Source organism: Chiroxiphia lanceolata, chromosome 15 (assembly GCF_009829145.1).
Source record: "Chiroxiphia lanceolata isolate bChiLan1 chromosome 15, bChiLan1.pri, whole genome shotgun sequence".
NCBI lineage: Eukaryota > Metazoa > Chordata > Aves > Passeriformes > Pipridae > Chiroxiphia > Chiroxiphia lanceolata.
Genome location: NC_045651.1, coordinates 510,179 through 530,603, shown reverse-complemented (window position 1 = coordinate 530,603; position 20,425 = coordinate 510,179). Strand labels below are relative to the sequence as shown.

The 20,425-nt window shown below is 42.1% G+C and overlaps 1 protein-coding gene across 15 annotated transcripts in view; it reads right to left on the bottom strand.

Moving 5' to 3' along the window:
- Window positions 1–20,425, bottom strand: part of KCNIP1 (potassium voltage-gated channel interacting protein 1) — a 498,864-nt gene that overhangs the window by 52,839 nt on the left and 425,600 nt on the right. For 3 of the 15 annotated variants that reach the window (XM_032702744.1, XM_032702742.1, XM_032702743.1), the window contains exon 2: window positions 16,422–16,582. The exons of 9 other annotated variants lie outside the window; for them this stretch is intronic. Coding sequence is in view for 1 of the 6 variants with exons in the window: in XM_032702735.1 (XP_032558626.1) it covers window positions 11,011–11,119 (109 nt within the window). In the remaining 5 variants the exon portion in view is untranslated. Of the gene's footprint in view, window positions 1–11,010; window positions 11,175–16,421; window positions 16,583–18,843; window positions 18,860–19,091; window positions 19,253–20,425 lie in introns of those variants that run through there. 3 more of the 15 variants (XM_032702741.1, XM_032702745.1, XM_032702735.1) reach the window with 3 other exon arrangements.

Below are 20,425 nucleotides of genomic sequence, written 5' to 3'. Positions count from 1 at the left end.
GCGCAGTTTGATGGGATGTGGATCGAGTGCATCACCCGGCATCACATCCTGGCTCATGCAGCTGTGCTCCTGACATGAAGGGACTACCTGGAGCTTGCTATTTTGCAAGGTGGATTTGAGGAAGCACTTACACTCCTGTATCTCTTGCAGCTCTAGAAAACGGGTAAAACATTAGCTCCTCCTCCTCAGAAATATCCCAGACCAGCTTATCATCTGTGTATTTTATCTTGGAAAAAAACTGAAGCCAAACAAAAGTCCTTGAAATGAAACTGAGGATATCCACTGACTTTTATGCAATTCTATTCAATTTATTTTAAGATAGTGTACAGAATATTAACCACTTCTAACAACCTTCTGCCCAGTAGACTAAGTGATGGATGTAGGGAGGGAGTCTGAAAGGATAGAGGCAAGATGGAAAGGAAGAAACAAACAGTTACAAAACTCATGTACTGTTACATTTTTATATACATGGGGAATTAATGGAAGTGCAAAAATCATGGGATATGGTGTGTTAAAAAGTTAAAAGTTTTGCTGTGATATATTGATTTTTGCATGCCTACCGTGTTTTTTAAAAAAAGGCCCCAGTAGTGCCATCTGAAGTTATGTACAGCAAAATAGCTAATCAAGACTAGCTGATTCATCACTATTACAAAGATTTGCACTTTTCAAACCATTAACTCTAAGTCAGCTCAGCAGTCAAGTTCTTCAAATACTAATGCATAAGGCACAATAAGCACTTCTACTCCACATACTAGTGTACTTTTTATCTTCCCCTTGGCACTCTGTCCATCCCACTGCAAACACATCCCTTTCTTCTTTTGGCCATCTGCTCCAGAATTTAATGGAAGGTGCTTCTATACATTCAGTCATGCTCACTCCTATACCAGCAATTAAAGAACATGACTTGCTGGGTGGAGACTGTTGCCAAAGAGGTCAGTCAGGTGACACCCCCTATTTTCAAATTCCTTACAGAGCATTAGTGCCTCACTGTACAGCACAAACCAGCGAGTCTGAAGTCTGAAGCAGCTGCTCCTGTACTGCCAAGTGGCAGTGGGGAGGTGACACTGCACCAACCACTTTGCACCACACAGAAACAGAAGAGGAAGAAGAGAACAGGACCTCAGCCAGAACCTCTAAAAGACAGTCCAAAATACAGGGCTGCATGAGATGTCTCCCACGATATTCGGATCCTGTTTTCCTTCCTAGTTTTCCAGGACTGGTGATCACTTGTGTTTTCCCTACCTTCATGAACCTGGGAGACCAAAAACATGCCCTTCTATTTTATCCTGTAAGGAAGAAACAGCTAAAGGAGAGGAAAGGATACGGGACACAGGACTATACAACTTTTTTGCCTTTCACTTCAGTTCTTGTGAAACACTGGAACAACCAATGACGCATGCTTACAAGTGTGGGTCACTGAATTGCCAGAATGCTAGAGAATCCAGCTGAATTGATAGAGATCATCCTTGTGTGGAGGAGAGAAACAGAGAATGCATTACATCTCCATCCACGTAATACTTTTTGGCCCTGTCTCACATATCATTCACCTCTGGAAGCTGCAGAAAAGAATGGTCTATGAAACTGCCATGAGTTAGATAAAAACTGGCTTGATAGGTATCCTGAGGGCAGCTCTCTGTGGTTCATCATCAAAACAACAGGAGGGATCAAGCACAACTCCACTGAGGGCCTTCCTGAGTCTAGTCATGGTCAGTGTTTATTATCAAGCTGAATGATACACAGGTATCACCACGATGGAAAGGACTGCAGGAGACCTTCACAAATTTGAGGAAAAGGCCTGAAGATTCCTGCTGATGGATTTCAGTAAAGACAAATCGCAGAAGCACAGATGTTCTGGTTTGAAAGTTAACCAGCAGAGGAAACCGAGTCAACTCAAAGAGAGATTACAAGTCAGAATAACAATTTAATAAAATAATACAATAAGTACGACCACACAGACAAGCAACAGGCACTAACCCACAAAAGCCCAAATGTACAACCCAGCACCCCGGGGCACAAACAAAGCGGTGCTACCTGGGCCCCCCCCCCTTGAGTCCAAAGCAAAGGGAGAGGGGAAAAACCTGCTGGTGGGAGAGCTGCTGCAGTCCAGCCAAAAGTGGTGATTGTAGTCCGGCCGAGGGTGGTGGTGAACTGCAGTCTGGTTGAGAGCGATGAGCTGTAGTTGAGAGCGATGAGCTGCAGTCCTCCTCTGGATCCCACGAGTGGTCCCAAAGGTTCCGAAACTCCAGGTTTATATACTCTCCAGTTCAGGTGGGAATGTTCAGTCCTCTCCTCAGAGCAGGGAATTCCATAAAAGGGTGTTTAGTCCTTCCCTCAGAGCAGGGAGTTCCATAAAAGGGTATGAGGGTGCTCATTCCATAAAAGGATATGAGGGTGCTCAGGAACATTCCCCCCCCCCCCTCGCAGGCCTCTACTGACAACAGTTTCTGGGAAATGGCATGGAGGGCCACAGAATACACAGCTTGGGCTATACCCATTCAGTGATGAATCGGTCCCAGCTGTTCTAACCAGGACAACAGAATATTCTGAGTTTGAAGGGACCCACAAGGATCATCAAGTCCAACTCCTGACCCTGCAGAGGCTCATCCCCAAGAGTCACACCCTGTGCCCCAGAGGATCAGCCAAATGCTCCTTGAGCTCTGTCAGCCTTGGTGCTGTGCCCACTGCCCTGGGGAGCCTGACCAGTGCCCAACCAGCCTCTGGGGGAAGAACCTTTTGCTGAGATCCAACCTGACCCTGCCCTGACACAGCTCCAGCCATTCCCTGGCTGCTGTCCCTGGTCCCCCCAGAGCAGAGCTCAGTCCCTGCCCCTCCTCTGCCCCTGCCCAGGCAGTTGGAACTGCACTGAGGTCTCCCCTCAGTCTCCTCCAGCTGAACACACCAAGTGCCCTCAGTGTCCTCACACGCCTTCAAATCAAGCCCCTTCCCCATCTCCCTGTCCCTCCTTTGGACACTCTCCAATGGCTCAATCTCTTCCTTCCATTGTGTCCTCCAAACTGCCCCAATATTGAGGTGAGGCCACCCCAGGGCAGAGCAGAGCAGGACAATGGCCTCCCTGATGCCCCCAGGATAGGGTTGGCCCTCCTGGCTGCCAGGGCACTGCTGACTCATATTCAACTTTCTGTTGACCAGGACCCTCAGGTCCCTTCCCTTGGCACTCCAGTATCTCATTTCCCAGTCTGTCTGAACATCCACGCTCCTCCAAAGACAACAAGCACTTGCCCAGAAGACAAGAATAGGCTTTGCCAGCCACGCAAATTAACTTCCTACAGTGGTCAGTGGGGTCAAGTCAGAGTTTCAACAATGATGTGCATTAACTACAAATACTTAGGGTAAAAGCTATGAAAATGATCAGTGGCTAAATTACATAACAAGCTAAGACCAAAAGAATTAGAGTTATTTAGACTAGCAAAAAAGAATCTGAAAAACATAAGTCTTTAAAAAGCTTCTACAAAGATAAAAGAACTCTTCTGTTCTCCCTGTCCTTAGGTGGACTGAAGACAAAATAATACTTGCAATAAATTTGCTGTGTTGACACAGACAGGTACAACCCTGCTTTGAGACAGGATGGACTAGCGGACCTCTTCACCTTTCAGATCTACTTCCCCATAATTTTATGAAACATTTACATCCTTTTCCCATAAGGGATTGTTTCTGAAAACAACAGTTAAAAACTACAGCTTTGGCTTTGACCAGGTGAGTTTAATCTCTCAAACAGACTTTCAGTTTTGTGTCTGTGCAAGTTATGGGGTGCTTGTGGGATTCTGTAGCTACTGATGATAACCTTGAATTTGGAAAGTAAATGCTTTTAAGTAACTAAATTTCTATGTCTCAATCAAGAAATTTGTTAGATAGCAACCATTCAAATTTCAAAGTTTTGACATTATTGAATATTCCTGAAATCAGTTTTTACTGAATTGCTGCAAAACGTTAACTGTTTTCTATTTCTTTGCATCAATTAGTACAGAAGGAAGAAGCTACTAGTCCTTAACTCAGCATCTGTATTACAGGTTATTGTTTTGCTCTCTCTTTCCTTTACAAAAGATAGAAAATGCAAGACTGCCACTTGGGAATTGGGAAGATATGATTCTCTCTGTAGAAAGGTTACAACTTTTGGCAATAGATTTAATCTTTTTTATAAACATCTGCATCTGCTGAGAGGGTTTAGGAGACATGATAATCTGCCACTATCCATTCTGAGTACTTATCTGATAGTGCACTATCCCCTCTAGAGTGACAGACAGATAACACGAGCATTAACAGAGCTAGAAAAGGCCTATTAATTCTACCTCTTTATAAACAAGCACTAATCAAATTAAGCAAGGAGACACTGAGCACTTGCAGGGAAGTCCCTGGAGCAGACTATGTGCTAAAGATGAAGTAAATGTTCGAGAAAGCCTATGTGGGAAAGAGGACCAGCAAGGTATATGTTACCCTTTTTATACAGCTGGTTTGTATTGCTCTTGCTTGAACACAGAAATTCAAGTAAGCAAAAAGAGCAGGTTTTAGCACTAAGCTGGAGGGTGGGATTGCCCGAGGGCAGAAGGACTAAAAGAGCAGAACCTCAGGTCCTGTCAGAGTTCTGTAGAGCAGTAATATGTAGAATTGCTTGATAAAAAAAAGAGGGACTGCAACATGATGAAGCATAAAAGACAGGGGAGTATTTCAGATGAACAGAGCCAGAGCACACAGGTTTGCTCCCTGAAGGGCTGTGCCCTGCTGCCATAGAACACTGGGCTTGAGAGCTCCTCAACCCTGATGACACTGCAAGGGCACCGAGGGACAAAGCCCTAACAAGGGTTCAAAAGGAGGCATAGCAGCAGCTGCAGTAGCAATGGAAACAGCATATATACATGCAGATTAAATCTGAAAACCAGGGAACTGTGTCGTGAAGAACAGAGGTAAGTTGCTAAGCCACAAGAAAAATAAGAATTGGTATGCACATGTGCAGACACACGAGGCAGTTTACACAGACACAAAGGGACACAGGGCAGAGTTTGAAACATGGGAAGCTTTACTACAGGGTGAATACGAATGAATACAAAAATACTATTTCAAGAGAAAAGTTAGCAGTGGAGCAACTGTGATAAACATCAAAGCATACACAGCAGAGTAGTGCAGTATGTTCAAGTAAACACATAGCCATAAGTAATTACAACTACCAACAGAATCACTCCGTAGATCCAGAGGGATGAGGCAGAATGTCTGCTGCTGGAACAAACCCTGAATTAACAGGTTTGAATTGTCTGTCTGAAAGACTGCAGGACACTAAAAGTTTCAGTGTTAAGACAAACAATGGCATGAACAACTCAAATTAAGTTCCTTGGGGAGTCAAATGACTGCAATTAATCTACAATGTCAAAACCTCTCCCCCTCCTTAGCAGAGCCAAAGCTGAGAGAAAAGCCACAGAACATCAGAAGCAGCTGTCAGAAGCTAATCTAGAGAGACTCCTTAAGCACTAGCAAATGCCACTGGGCCTGAGAAATCAGATGATAGGCAGCAAACAAAATTCACTTCATCTCCAATTGGGAGCCAATGGCTTAGGCTGTATCAGGGCTACCAATCTTTAGAAGCCTCTGGAACAGGCTGTGTGACGGTATGGGGTCTGCCTGATCGTGTGAGAGGAAACCCTGAAAGCTCAAAGTGCTGCAATAAATTAGGATTTCATTACAGGAAGGCTGTAATAATTAGTTGAAATACCTTCTATAAAGCTAAATAGAATTACATCATAAGTGCATAAAATGCACTTCCCAAATTTACATGGACAAAAACCTATGCAAGCAGAGCACAGACAAGACGCCAAAAACAGGAATCCTCAAGTTAATTCTGGCTGCACAACATTTATCTGACTGTTTCCCTTTGTAATGTGGGGCTTTGTCTTTTAAGGTACCAATGTATCTAAATGAGCCAAACAGTGAAAGTGTGGTGCACCTATGCAAGCATGAACCTATGAACACAGTGTTACCATAACACATTCCTGGACTAAAAAACCCCATGAAAACAATACTTACTAAAATCTCCCTCCAAAACAAACAGAAAAACAAACAAAAAATGTTTCTGAAATTGATAATCTACCACAGGTTTGTTGTTTGTTTGAGTTTTTTAAAAAACTGCATAAACTTATTCAGACCACAAAAACCAAGAGATTTAGTGGAGATGATGGGATTTAATAGTTGCAGTAAGAACTGTAGTTCAAAATGTTGATTCAGTTCGCTTTGAAGAGTATGAATAACAGTTACTCTAATCTTCCCTATGATGTGAAAATAATTGCATGAATATAATAAATGGAGGAATTAGCATAGCAGGGAAAGGAACTGCACTCTTGTATTTGTGAACTGCTCCAATCCCTGCCAGTACCGACAATGCTGAGGCACTTCACAAGTTCCTGCACACCAGCTACCCACACTGCTTCATGGGGGCCTGAAGTTATCCCTAGCTGTTAGCAGAGCTTCACACCCACTCTGCCTCTGAACAGGCTGTGGTAGCAGAAAAAAACCATGATTTCTGCCTTGGATGAAGAAAAATCTGTACAAGGATTAGCATAATTGAAGAGAAATTACTGTGGAAGATGTAAAGATATGTGCTGATGAAGCTTTAATACAACCTCTGCACCGTACAGCAGTAATGGGCTGAAACTAGCATTTTTGGTCCCTATTACCTCATAGCTGAGCACCTTCACAGAGTGAAGTTTTTAGTCTGCTCAAACATCTCCTAATTTCCCACTCTCTAAGGGGGGTGTGAAGTTCCCATCTAAAGCTACATGAAAGAACATGCTCTCACAAGAGCTTTTGGATAAGAATATACCTATTCCACATTTGGATTAATCAATATCATATCAAATTAAGAGAACAAGCCAGAATATAGATTTCACTGCAGGTTAGGTTGTATCTGTAGCATCCGGGCAGTAAATATCTTTGTAAAGCTGGGCTCAGGGAGCAGGAGCACTGGTTTGCCCCTTGTGCAGAAGGGACCTCCTCTTCAGAGGCTTCAACCTTTATGTATTGTTACTTAAAACCACACAGTACCTCATGAGTCAGATCAGTATCAGGTTTGATTTGCCTCTGGCTATTCCCAGCCCCCAGCACTTGCAATAGTACCACAGGCCATAATAGCACAGTTTGAGGCTCCAGACTATACATCCTCCCACTTTGTGGTTCCTTGGGACCAGAACTGGGCAGAGTTCCTGCTGCAGGACTCAGCTGGTTTTGTTCTGAACTGAGCTGCTGATGAGTTAAGGCACGATGAGGAGCAAGCTTCCAGGCCTGAGGTCTGACTGCCTTAAGGGGTACTTGATACATACCTTGAATGTCTGTGTTCTCTCTTCATATAACATCATGTGGAAACAGGTGCATTGAGAAAGACCTGGAAGCACTTACACCAGTGCAGTTACAGGGATCTGGCTTTAAGACCCTATCTCCATTGGCAATCATATTAATATTATTTCTCCCTGTGGCAGTGCAAATCTACCAGTAGGCAGCAAATCCCTGACATACCATTGAATTATGTAGACACATACAGTAACAACCTCCAAGGTATCTGAGATAGGTGATTTGTAAATGCATTTATTCAATCAAAAAAAATATTTTAGCATCTGCATCTAATCTTCTGTCATAAAATAAGTGAGTACAACTAAGGATTAAAAATCTAAATCACCGACAATGTGCTTGATGGTATATTTTGTTCTACTTATTTTCAGGGGTTTGTACCCTGCCACAGATCTTACCAAATCAATACTATCCCAAAAGCACAATTCATATTTGCTCTGAATGCCTCTAATTTGAGGTAGCATGATTTATGAACGCTTCAAGGGTACCTGCAGAATGGATGGATGCTCTGCAAAGAAGTTGAGTTAAAGCCAAAATCATAAAAAAAAAAGTACAGACAGAATTTAGTCTCATTTACAGAGGGTTTTTGGTCTCCAACTGTAAGTTAGTTCAAGGTTTCACCAGATGTTCCCCCAAATTATAGGTAATACATATAATTGTGAAAGCACTCTAGCACTGAAGAAAAACACTCTTCAGCTCCCAGACCACCCTTTTAGCGGTGGTTGTGTGTAGTTTTAGGAGCTGGGAACCAGTCCAAGGGGATCACAACAGGTCTGTCCAAGCACAGAGGCAGCAAGGACACAGCCAACAAACACCAAACCCAACAGGTACAACAACGAGAGCATCATAAAGCAACAGGTCATCAACATTTCTTCATCTATTATGGTCACAAAACACTGCCCCAAACTTTGCAGAATGCTTCTTTTTTAGCAGATTTTGCCTCTTAACTACATCCAGACACTCCCCTCCCCTGCTCCCCCCAGTTTGAAGCAAATGGGAACATTTTAATGAAGAATTTGGAAAACAACAGCAAAACTGACCAAGGTCTGATCTTACTGGGACTCTTCTATGTGGCAGAGTTATAGGGGATCATAGACTTGCTCTACCTGCATAGAAAAGAGAACTAAAGAAATCAGAAAATAAAAGGAAAATTCTTTCCTATTCTTAAATCTTTTATTAAAAATGCTCAGCAACTTTAGGTTGTGTTCAGAGATGAAAATTTCCACTAGTCTCTGGTTTCAATCATTTCCAGTCAAACACCTGAATGATACCTCACCTCTCGAACACAGCTAAGAGGGTGGAACTGAGCAAACACCTGCATTCAGCTGCAGCAAAGGCTAAAACTTCATATTTTCCAAATTACTGTCTACACTAGTTCCCTCTCCATAATGATTATTTCCTGTGCTAGACTAATGAAGAATCAACACTCAGGTTTGGGGTTTTTCCTGTGTCTGGTTTTTTGATTTTGTTGTTGTTGCTGTTGTTCCTTATGTTTTGGGTTTTTTTCTTTAAACAGAACAAAGGGACACTTCAAGTAAGCCTGTTCCATCTTTAGAAGGGAATAGTTCTAAAAAGGAATATATATAACCAATTTCAGTGTCTTATTTTAGTGTTATTTCACACAGCTATGAGAAAGTATCTGGAATTTCTGGACGTTTATAAGTGAAAGTAGATCATTTCTAGTGAATATAAAGATGTTAGAAATATTACATTGCAATGTAAGCACCCATTGTACAAACATATCAAAGAAGACAACTTAATGTCACCTTTAAAGACTTCTAAGTTACTGAAATCTGTATTGCAATACATCAACAACCACCCATGTTACATTAATGTTCTAATTACACATATAAGTAATTCTTAGCAAAGGAACAGAGACAAAAGGGAAAAACACAAGCTCATATAATAAGTAACAAATAAAAATATCTTGGTCTCCAAGTGAACTATTTTGCAGCCAGAAAAACAGAATTCCAATAAAAATTATCCAGAGCTGAACAGGTTTCTAGCACTGTGCTCCTATATCCTGTCATGCAATCTGAACTCTGTCTATCAGTAATTGTGACAGAGATCCCTTCCAGTGCGGCAAATGCCATCCCTCCTGCCTGCACAGATTGAGCAGGCACTGACCACTGTGCAAACCAGCACAGGCAGAACTGCTCCAGGAACACATTTGCTCCCATTTGCTCCCTTCACCTTTGCACAGACAGCTTTCTCACCTGACACATACTTGACTTTGCTGGGAAAACACCAGGGAGACTCTTCTGGAAAAGGTAATTGCTTCAGAAACAACAGATACTGGAATGACGGTAATTAATTCTGGAAAGGAGGTATAAAAATGTCCATGCAGTTAATGCAAAGCAAATGCAATAGTAATGCAAATGCCTCAGCGTTTGACTTGACAGCTTATTTTTAAGGTGAGAATTTCTGCTGCCATTATTTGAAATTAGTTGTCATTGTCAAAGACCTTAATTTGTTTGTAATTATGTAATTGAACTCCAGTGACATTCTAGGAGTAAACGAAAAGCTCCTGAGATATTCATTTTGTAATAAGGAATATAAAAATTCATGTGGTAACAAATACACGCCAATTTACACCTTCTCTTAGTATAAATAACTCTGAATTAGGCCATTTTTCATATTTGTTCCTAATTCTGCAGGAGGATTTCTAGGATTACACGACAGCACTGATTTTACTGTAGCAGGGTTAAAATTCCATCTGCTTTTCTTGACTTTAACATTATCCAGTAAAACAGATTCAATATATAAATTTTCTTTACTTTTTTTCAGCCAGCCTTTGCTAAACCATATTTTGAAGATAATAGTTGAACAAAGTGACATGGGTGTTTATGCTAGTATTTAATTATTGCTATTTTCCCTGCTAGATAAACATGATACAGTGATGGAAGAAAGAATACAATCAATGACTTGGGGACCCCTTTGTTTTAAAGAAATACCTCATTTGCATCATCAAGGAGTTATTTTCCTTCAAAATTCAGTGATACCTACATCCCCTTATGAAAGGCTAATATAAGCCCTAAAGCTCGCTTACTTGTTAAAATCCATATGCTTTACTTATCCGGAAAAACCTTTAAGAAAAAAAAAGTTCATTACGTTGGTAAGTCAAAGAAAGACCAAATCTTCCCCTCCAATGGGTGAAAACAGAAATATTTCTCCTTATTTTGCTGAACTGTCTGGAATAGCAGTTACATTTTTTGTTCACATTTTTTTGTTTACATTCAATCCATCGCATCTTTAATCTGCAAATATCACAAAAAAACCGCTTTAGGTAGCCACCTGAAATCATACACCTAATTATCAGCTGTGCTTCCATTGTCCCAAGAGGGCCTTTCCTTTTTCCAGGTTGGTACTAATTTATTTTCAAGAGAGAGAAAGAATTAACAATAAGAACAATAATTAAGAAAACTTGATAAAATAATACACAAGGCAAAATACATCACAACTTCAGATTTTCTCTAATATATCAAAAGCAAACAAAAGTCCTCAGCAAAGCATAAAACAGAATTCCCTCTTTGCAGCCTTTATGATTCTTAAAGATGCACTGACAGACACCACCTTCCTCCCACAGCCATCTCCTGCCTACGGTGGCTACACTCAAACGGGTTTAAACAAAAGTAAACAGGAGCTGGAAAACTTGCGTTCTCTTACCATCTGACAAGTCAATTAGCCCGAGATAGTGCAAAAGTTTCAGAGAAGAGCACACCACCACTGCAATCCCTAAAGTCTGGAGTCCCTCCGACTCGCCTTTAGTCCACATCCTTTCAGGTACCACACGGATACCTACTGGTGTGACTGCAAACAACTGCTAGACATCAGAAGCTGAGAAATCCTGTTTGAAGCCTTCCTTCCAGCTGCTCAGTTAAGTGCACAGCACATTCTCCTCTCCCCCTCTCTCACTCCCTTTCTTTCCCAACCTCTCCTCCCTCCTCTCTCACTTGCCTTTTTTTTTTTTTTTTTTTTTTGAACATGCGAGCAATTTCTGCATTTAACCATAACCTATGTTTTTATTTTCTTTCACCTCAGGGCAATTCTCTCAGGAGTTTGTTCTGCCCCTGAACAATTGAGCACTGTGCTGCTAACCTCAGCAACATCTCACACAATTTTATTTTTTTTTTAAATACCTGTGATGCCAGTCAACTTTTACATCTGAGATTTTCTCAGTAATTCTGCCAATGCAGGTGCTTTTTGTCAATGCCTCTTCCGTACTGTATAAGAGAATATGGGACACTGTAGGGGAGGAAAGGGCTTTCCTTTTCTAAATGCCTCGCCCATGACATGCTGGGACATACACAAGCACACTTCCCACATCCATGTGTGTGCCCACACAGAGCCCAGGACCTCCAGAGTAATTCTTTCTGTAAGCAACAGCTGCCCACAGTTCCCCTGGGTTGTCTGCTGGACAGCAAGCAGTGCACCCACTGGCATTTCACAAGTACCCACCACTGGGGTGGGCCACTGCTGGCTGGAACAAGCCCCCTTTGCAGGCAGTGTTTCACCAGCTGCTGGCATGGGCAGCACTGCTGGCTCCTCACAAGTCAATTATGTATTTCCCCATTATCACCACAGATGAGAAAACACTTGGCAGGTTGAGTGTTTCATCAGGATGGCAGATGCAGTATTGCAACACCAGTAAAAGCTGTTTTTTTCAAGCACGCTATTAGATACTGGTATTCCCATGTGGGATGTTCAGAAGAACAGACATCACCCATGCCTTTAATTTTACAGGACTCAGAGGCTGTCTCGTTCTCCTCTCACTCCACCCATCTCCAGGCAGGCAGTAACTCCCTCTCCCCACAGTCCCCAGGGCAGGCTGGCTTTCACCCTCCACACTGCTCCACAGCTCCTTCTGGTGCTGCCTCTGCCTTAAACTGCTGCTGATCACTAATATCAGGTGCAGAATCTCAATGGGATTTTGTGTATCACATTAACTAAATAATGCACTTGAATTGCTGAGAGAAGCCCATATTAAAGTCAGGTTGGAGGTGCAGAGTACTCATACACACTTGAGTGATCAAGTCAAGAAGCAATGAACACTTTAGTTGAATTTGAGCTTTGTTTCTGTATGCAGGTGGCCAAATCACACTAGGAAATGTGTTATTCATGAGGATTCTCTGTCATTGGCATCTACCTCTCCAGAGCTCAATGGCATAATATCAAAGCCATTTCTCCTGATGAGTACTTTAGGCCAAAGGACTTTTTTGTGCTCTGTAGTATCTGCCACATCAGGTTTTCATTGCCCTGGATGTATTACTGTGATGCCAGTTATGGTTCATATTTCCCAGATTAATACATTCAGCTTTAAAACTATCAAGGAACTGAAATCACTGTACTGTCAAATCTCTCCCAGACAAGTTGAGGAGAATTTGAAGCAGTAACATGTGACAAGCAGACTTGAAAACATTCAGATAATTCCTTGGTTTATCATGTCCTATTTCCATTAAAAAAACAAACACTACTACACAAAAAAACCCAAATCGACAAAAACCCACCGCCCATCACATTAAGTTTGGATAGGCATATTAACCACAAAAATAACAAGTTTCTTTCCTGTCTATAGAAGGGATGTTTGTCAGATTTACTGGCTGCTTGGTGGACTCTGCTGTTTTCTCAGATTACTTAACAGATCCAAGAGCACACAGAAAGAAAGAGCCCACCTCACCCACTCGTTCCCAGGCACATTATTTACTTGCAGATACACCTAATCACAGAGTTTCTTCCCAGCAATTCACAAGCCTCCTGAATCCAATTACCACTAAAAAAAATAAATTAAAAAATGATGCTATGAGGAGCAATGAAACTCAAAGCACTTGGCTCCCTAAAGGTGTGCCTTGCAATTCTATGTTCTCTCACTGGTAATGTCACACCTCTGCAGCTACTAAAGCCCTGCAGCAGCACCTTAGCAAGAGGCAGGGGAAAGGACATGGAAAAGTGTTAATTCTATTATTTGTGTTACTGCAATTTATGCCACGTCCAACATTTTTGATGCCTTAGGTATTCCTGATACAAGCAACTGCAAAAAACCCGTGCAAATTCAGTCCCCAGAGCATTCACTGTTTGAAGACCTCATGCATGCCAGAAGCTCAGAATTCATTCGACAGTCTATCCAATGCTGCCAAAGCCAAATCATGCTTTTCCTGAGGTTGAGACAGTTTTCAAACAGGCTTGGAGGGAATGCTGAACGAGAATTTTCCCATTCAGAACCTTCAGGCTGCTTTGGGATCACCTTGATGCCAGCAGTTCTGCTTGGATGTTGCTTTTCCTCTCTCATTTTCCAAAACTTCTCAGACACTTGGATCATTCTTCAGTTGCTCATTGCTACCTCAAGAACAGAGATTCTTTATGCTGGGCACATGTTGGGCTCATGCTGTGCTAACATTTTAAGGAGAATGCTGCTAGTTGCCTGACATGCAGAGCACCAAGTCCATCCATCAAATGATCCAGTTCGGAAGCCACGTACTGACCTAGTGTTATGGTTTACAATTAATTAAACCAAATCAGCGCTCTCCTGTTTTTTAAACATTCGAATCATCACAAGTGACTGACTGAAGAGCTGACTACAGATGCCTCATGGAAGGCAAATTTTGTGGACCCAAATACTTCTGTGTGCTTTCTCCACAATAAGAACTCAAATAAAAGACAGAGCTTTCCTCAACAGCTTACTGGGCCCATTACCTACAGCAATACTCATTCTTTGAGCTAATGAGAGAAATGGTTCCGGGACTTAAACCAAAGAAGGGCTATTCAGGTTAGTTAGTACAGAAATAGAGGATCATCAACTCTTAACAAGAGACAGAAATATTAATCAAGAGTTTATTACATATTTTATCTGCGTCACTTCTGGAACAATGAGAAAAACCCAAGCCAATGCCAAATAAATAGCAGGATTCGATTTTTTATTTCTACAGAATTCTACAGTCTAAAACCATGCTGCATATAATTTCCTTTTCTTTTTCATTAGCTTCTTATGAATTTTTTCACACCAACCCCTTGACTGGGGTGGGGGTGAGTCTTCAGGTTTTAGTGTTTGCTCGGCTCAGACCTTAATGACTGTCCTACTGCGTGCTAATGACCCCACTTTGAAAGAAGCAGCACTCTTTTGTTTTCCTCTCCCCAAGGCAAGGGGGAAGGAAGATTTTCGCCGAGTTTTTGCCGAAGTCGCTGTTGCAGAGAGTGAGGGAAAGGGCGCGGGGGGGACGGCTGGCTGTTTTTGGCTAGGAGGTGCTTGAGTTTTGGTGGGATTGCTGGTCCAGTGGAGGTCGTCGGGAGGAGAGTCCTTGCCGGCACCTGTTTTTTTCCTCCCTCTTTCTCCGTGTTGGCAGCAGCTTACTCCCATCGGCAAAGAAAGAGGGCCGTGGCCAGAGCCCGCCTTTAACAGCGTGAGTCCACAGGAGTAAATCACCCTTCCTCCTTTCCTCCCTTCCCGTGCTGGCAGCGGCCCGCGCCTCCTCCTCCGGGGGGAAGCTCCGGTTCGTTCTCCAGTGAAAAAGTCCTTGCGGCGCCGGTGGTAGAGGGGCTGCGCGATACCTCTGCTGTCACGGAGACTGCCAGCATCGTGTGAGTTTTCCCGTTTTTCCCTGGCTCTTGCTGCTCTTGGCCGGACAGACGGGCAGACCGACACACCGACACTCGGCCCCTCGGACCCCCCGCCCAGCGCCGGGGGCTGGATCCGCAGCGCCCTCTGCCGGCCATGGAGTGACACTGCAGCTCCGCCTCCCGAGGCGCCAGCGCCCCCTGCTGTCTGTGGTTGTAACTGCGCCACAGTTACAAAAAGGCAAAAAGGGCTTAATTGTTTTGATTGTTTTCAGTGAAAGTTGGGAAATGGGATTGTTGCTTGTTTGTTCGTTGTGTTGCCTATATATGTGTGCATATATATATATATTCTTTAGTAAAGAGCTGTTATTTTTCTTTTCCACACCTTTCGACTGGAGTCCCTTAATTTCAAAGCTGTAATTACTGAAAGGGAGGAGCTTGGTTGTTTTTCCCATATCCTGCCCTCCTGACGGAACATTTCTCTCTCATTAAACCGAGACAGCATATCTGTCTCAGCTTTTGGATTGATACTTCAGAAACATTCTTAAATCTGCTGCAAAATACATACTGTTACCCTCAGAGAGGGTAGCTTAAGGGACCAAGTGATTTTGACTAGAATCAGATGTGAAATAAATTGCACAGACTGGACTCTGGTTTTCTACTGTAGTCACTGAACAACAGATTTTGTATAACAGCAACTGGAAGAACACTTTTCTATTTATATACAGACAAGGTTAAGTAGAAACTTTATAAAGATCAATCAAAATAACATGTAATAAAAAGGATATTCTGGTAATAAAAGAATTACTATGATGAATCATATAAATGATTTATGTAATCTATGATCAGCTCTTAAAATTGGTTGGGGGAAAATAGTACATCACACAAAGGTGCAAAAATCACAGCAAATTGGAGAATAACATTCCCCATAGCAGAAGCTTTTCCCGTAATCAAGCTATTTGGAACAGATTTACACTTTTGAACAGGAGGATTTGTCTCCTCACTTTGTTAAAACAAATGCAGCATGACATATTCTCAGTACACACACCTTCAAGAAAGCCCTGGTAGTATTCTATGATTAGCCTGGTTTAAAACCCTTAATATCAATTTTTTGTAATTTTTGTTGACTATTCCTTTACTATTAGGCTATAATAAAGAATAAATAGGAACATATGATGGATTCTCCTTATACAGTTCATTATTTCAAATATCTCTAGAACAGTTCTCTTTATGGATCTTCTGACACTCTCCAGTCCTGAGCAGTCTTCTAACACAGCTATTGACCATAAATCTATTTCCACTGCAGATCTCTGAAGTCCTTCTGTTGTGTTGTAGAAGTGGCATAATAAGACCACTCACAGCATTACAGGTGGCTACAGCATCAAGAATATGAATGTACTATTGTATACATATTTATCCAATATGATCTCTTTGTGTGTGCATAAAGTCAGTGGGTTTTATTGCTTTGATTTAAAGTTATTCACACCAAAATGAAAACTAGGCCTTTCTCATGAGTGATTTTAGCTTACCTAGTCCCAAGCAATGATATTTACTGCTTAAATTGCAGGTTTTTTATCAGCTTGCCTTGGTCACCGGTCATGTCTCTGTCCTGTTCACCATAGGTGATTTAGCCCCTTCTGTGTTTCTCAGACTTCTCTGGATCTGACTAGTCCCAAGTAATTTGTGCCATCTGCAAATTGTGTGGAGGAAAAAAAACTACTTTTTGATAACTGCTGACTATAATTTCAAAAAAATTATGCTGTAAATTAGAAAGTCTGGTATTTAGGTAATTGATGATTTAGAGACCCCTCTAAAGTAGAATCTCCAGCTAAACTAACAGCCATTTGGTGCCAATGAGCTCAGGTCCTGCCCATTTGCATCACTACAATTCCACCCTGACCCCACTGCCTGCAAAATAAACGTACTTCATATCACACCGTTGTTTCCCAGCAGTTATTCACCAGCTAGGATTACTTTTTTTAAAGTTCTCACTAATTACCACTTATTACTTTTGTCACTAGAGGTGCATTCAGTTTAAGGGCAGGTGAACCACAAATACCTCTTTAGTTAGTTTGGATAATACAGGTGCTTTTCTATTAATGCTGCCCAGGGAGCTGGGAATAAAGAGCTCAGTTCATCAGTTTGCCACTTCCTTGCTGTGTAAGTGCAGGGAAGTAATCGGCAGATTAAACCTTTTCCTGACATATCAATTGTCCTGCCATAACAAAAGCAGCTATAATTCCTTCAAATTCCCCCCTTACTTCAATTCTTTTAATTCATGAGAAGGTGCTGCTTTCTTATTTCTACCAATGTCTCCCTGCTTGCTGACAATGGTAGGGCGTAGTTGGATTGAAGGACCCGTGGACAATTTATGAAGAGAAGCAGGAGGACCCCACATATTTTTCCCCTTTCAGAGCTAGTGACTCCCAGCCCTCTGTGAGCCTGTTGGCACAATTCATATCATCAACTTCACAAAACACAGGAATAGCTTTGGAAGATTACAGAAATCTAATACATCATTAGTGACTTTTTCCAGAACAACTTCCAGTACAGACAAGCACATTGAAGTTATCACAGACTGCACAGTGGAGGATTTGGCTTTACTCTGGACATCATGATGGCAAAACTGGTGTTTGTTAGCAATGCACACCCAAGTCAAAGTCACAGCCAGCCTCCTATGGAGCTACAAATTATGAGAAGACCAACAACTAACCAAGAAACCATGGAACCTCGAAGGACTAACTTGAACATTGTTTGAAACTGGCTAGCATACAATTGAGGCAATATATAATTAATGAAAGAGCAACAAGAGCCTCTCCCAACTACTAAATATCATTGACAGGCTCTATTGCACTTTTCTATTTAACTAGTTTTCCCCTATTTCTCTAGATTTTTAAATGTAAACCAACCCAGTTACATAAACTACGGCAGCAAACACAGCAGACTCCTCCAAGATCACGGGTCACTCTCCGACTTGCAGAAGTGCTCTCAGGATGCTCTCAGGATTGACCCAAGGAAGTTCTCCAGCACTGAACTTCATCTCTTTTCAGCACTGTTGTTGACGCTGAATGGACTGCTAACAATGACTTAATAACCTCAGCTGCACTAGGAGGGGAGACAGGGAAAAGCTGCAGGATGTTTCTCATTGTCCTACTTTTAAACAGGCAATGAAAGTTGAGTAGGACACATGCTGTGAGGAAAAGAGGAGTAGGGGAGAGATAGTGAAAAGCTTAAAGAAGAAACAGGAAAAAAATTTATTTCAAGTCTGAAATAAGTAACAATGAATAAGGGCATGTAAAGGGAAGAACAGATCTGTGAAGGACTTTGATGGGGCTAAATATGTACAACATAAAACTGCTCAAAAATAGAAAACTTGATGTTTCAATTATTCTGGGGGTTCATTCCCCAAATAGAGAAAATGCCACTGCATGAGTCCCTGAAGCCAGCCTCTGCTGAGCCCCACATCCAGCTGAGCATTTTCCCTGGAACCTGTACTCAGAGGTGAGCACACCTCAGCAAATACCTATCCCTGATGGACTAACAAGTAGCCAAAAGAAGCTGTTAAAAACCCCAAATAACCAGAAGACAGATGTGCTTTGCAGTGGCAGTTTCTTGCTTAGTGGATTTCTGCCACAAGCAAGAGGAGATGTGACCCCTCCCTCATGACACTGGCGATTACTGTCAGGTTCTGGAAGCAGTTAAGAGGCATAAAGCTGCCATCGAGTTGGGCTGCAGTGACTTTTCTCATCACAGGTAGCTTTTCACCCATGTTATGTATTTCCCATGGGCATCAGATTGTCACAGCTTCATTCTCACTTTTATTAAAAGTGATAATTAACTGTGCAGAACCTCTGCACTTGGACTTTTTTTCTTATATGCTTTGTTGCTCCAGGTGTGAGATCCTGGATCCAAATCTCACTGAATTATTGATATGGGTTGGAACCAACTCACTGTGTGTGTGCATGTGACCTGCAGGTACATGGTAAGGCCTGTGCATAAGGCCTGTGCTGAGGGCACAGGGCAGAGCTGAAGGCCCCGCTGCCCACACAGAGACAGGGCAGAGCTGAAGGCCAGTAGCTGGGCTGTCAGTCAGGGCAGAGCTGAAGGCCGGTAGCTGGGCCGTCAGTCAGGTCAGACCTGCCTGGTAGCCTGACCACCCCACAGCCCTGCGGCCTGTGACTGGCTACAGCACAACTCACTCTGACCTGGAAGGCACCCACGGGATATCCTGCCTGGGAGGGAAAACTGAACTCTATAAATACACGAGGCTCCACGTGGTCTCCCTCTCTCTCTCTCTCTCCTTCCCTCTGGTCTCTCCTGCAGCATCAATTGTGTGAGTCAGTAACCATTTCTTCCTCTTCTCCTCTTCTCTTTTCGTTCTCTTGTGGGTAACTTAAAACCAATGAACTATGTTTTACTAAAGCTGGTATATGGATTGTTTTAGTGGGTGTTTCCTGTGGAATAGGTCTTTGTGCTGAATGTTTTTGTGAAATGCTTTTTTCTTGGTTCTTTTGCTTTTTCTTGGTATTTTACACCTGTAAAAACCTTTTGCCAAAATATCTTATTTTTCTCAAAAAATTAAAAATAATTTCTCTTAGAGAAGTGTGTGTGACTCTTTCTCCGGATGCTAATAAGAGGTTATAACGAACCAAAAGGCTTAAAAAAAGTCTTAAATAAAAATGTAACCACTCTGGGCAGTTTATAGCTAAATCCAGAGCACAACACCAGGTTCTTATTGAATTAGGTAAATTAGAATGAGGATGAACAGGTAGGTTTAAGCCCCACAAAGACGTACAAGAACATAAGTTCTCATCACAGAAAATTGAAACAGGACAAACCACAGGTTAAAAGCAAAATTAATCTTACTTAACTGATGTCATACCCAGTTATTTGACATAACTGCATTTATTATTTACAGTTTCTACAATGACTAGTATCTTGCCTTTCCAATGCATGTCGACTTGCTGATAACTGCTAATATGCTCCTTATGAACGTACCTTTTGCATATTCCTTTCATTCCTATTTTGCTTATTGGTAAAGCAAAATCTCCTGAGGGATAAAACCAGTGAAAGCATCCAGCACTACATATGCTTTACTACTCTCATACTCCCTCCTCCCTGATGGCTCTTCTGACATCAGACAAAGCAAGATAATATGGAGCTGGTTGTTGTGGGGTTTCACTAGAATCGTGAATTTACTGGAGTCTCCAGGCACTTTATAATTTTATAGATCTGTTAGTTGGAAGGAATATCTTTTAGCTGGAAGGAATACTGCAACCTGCTGCCCAGAGTAAGACCTGCCTCATTGCCACCACAGCACATGCCAGACTAGTCAAGACCTGTCAAGACTTGTATTGAGGGTAACAGAATCCAAGTAATCAAGAAAAGACAGTAAAAAAATTGTGTTTTGGAAGTCCAGAAAGTTTGCAGGAACAGTCATGAATCTGGAGAAGGAAGAGGAATTCCAGGAAGCCTGGCCTTCACAAGCAGTTTGCATCCCTCTTGAACAGACACCAGAAGACATTGAGTGCCA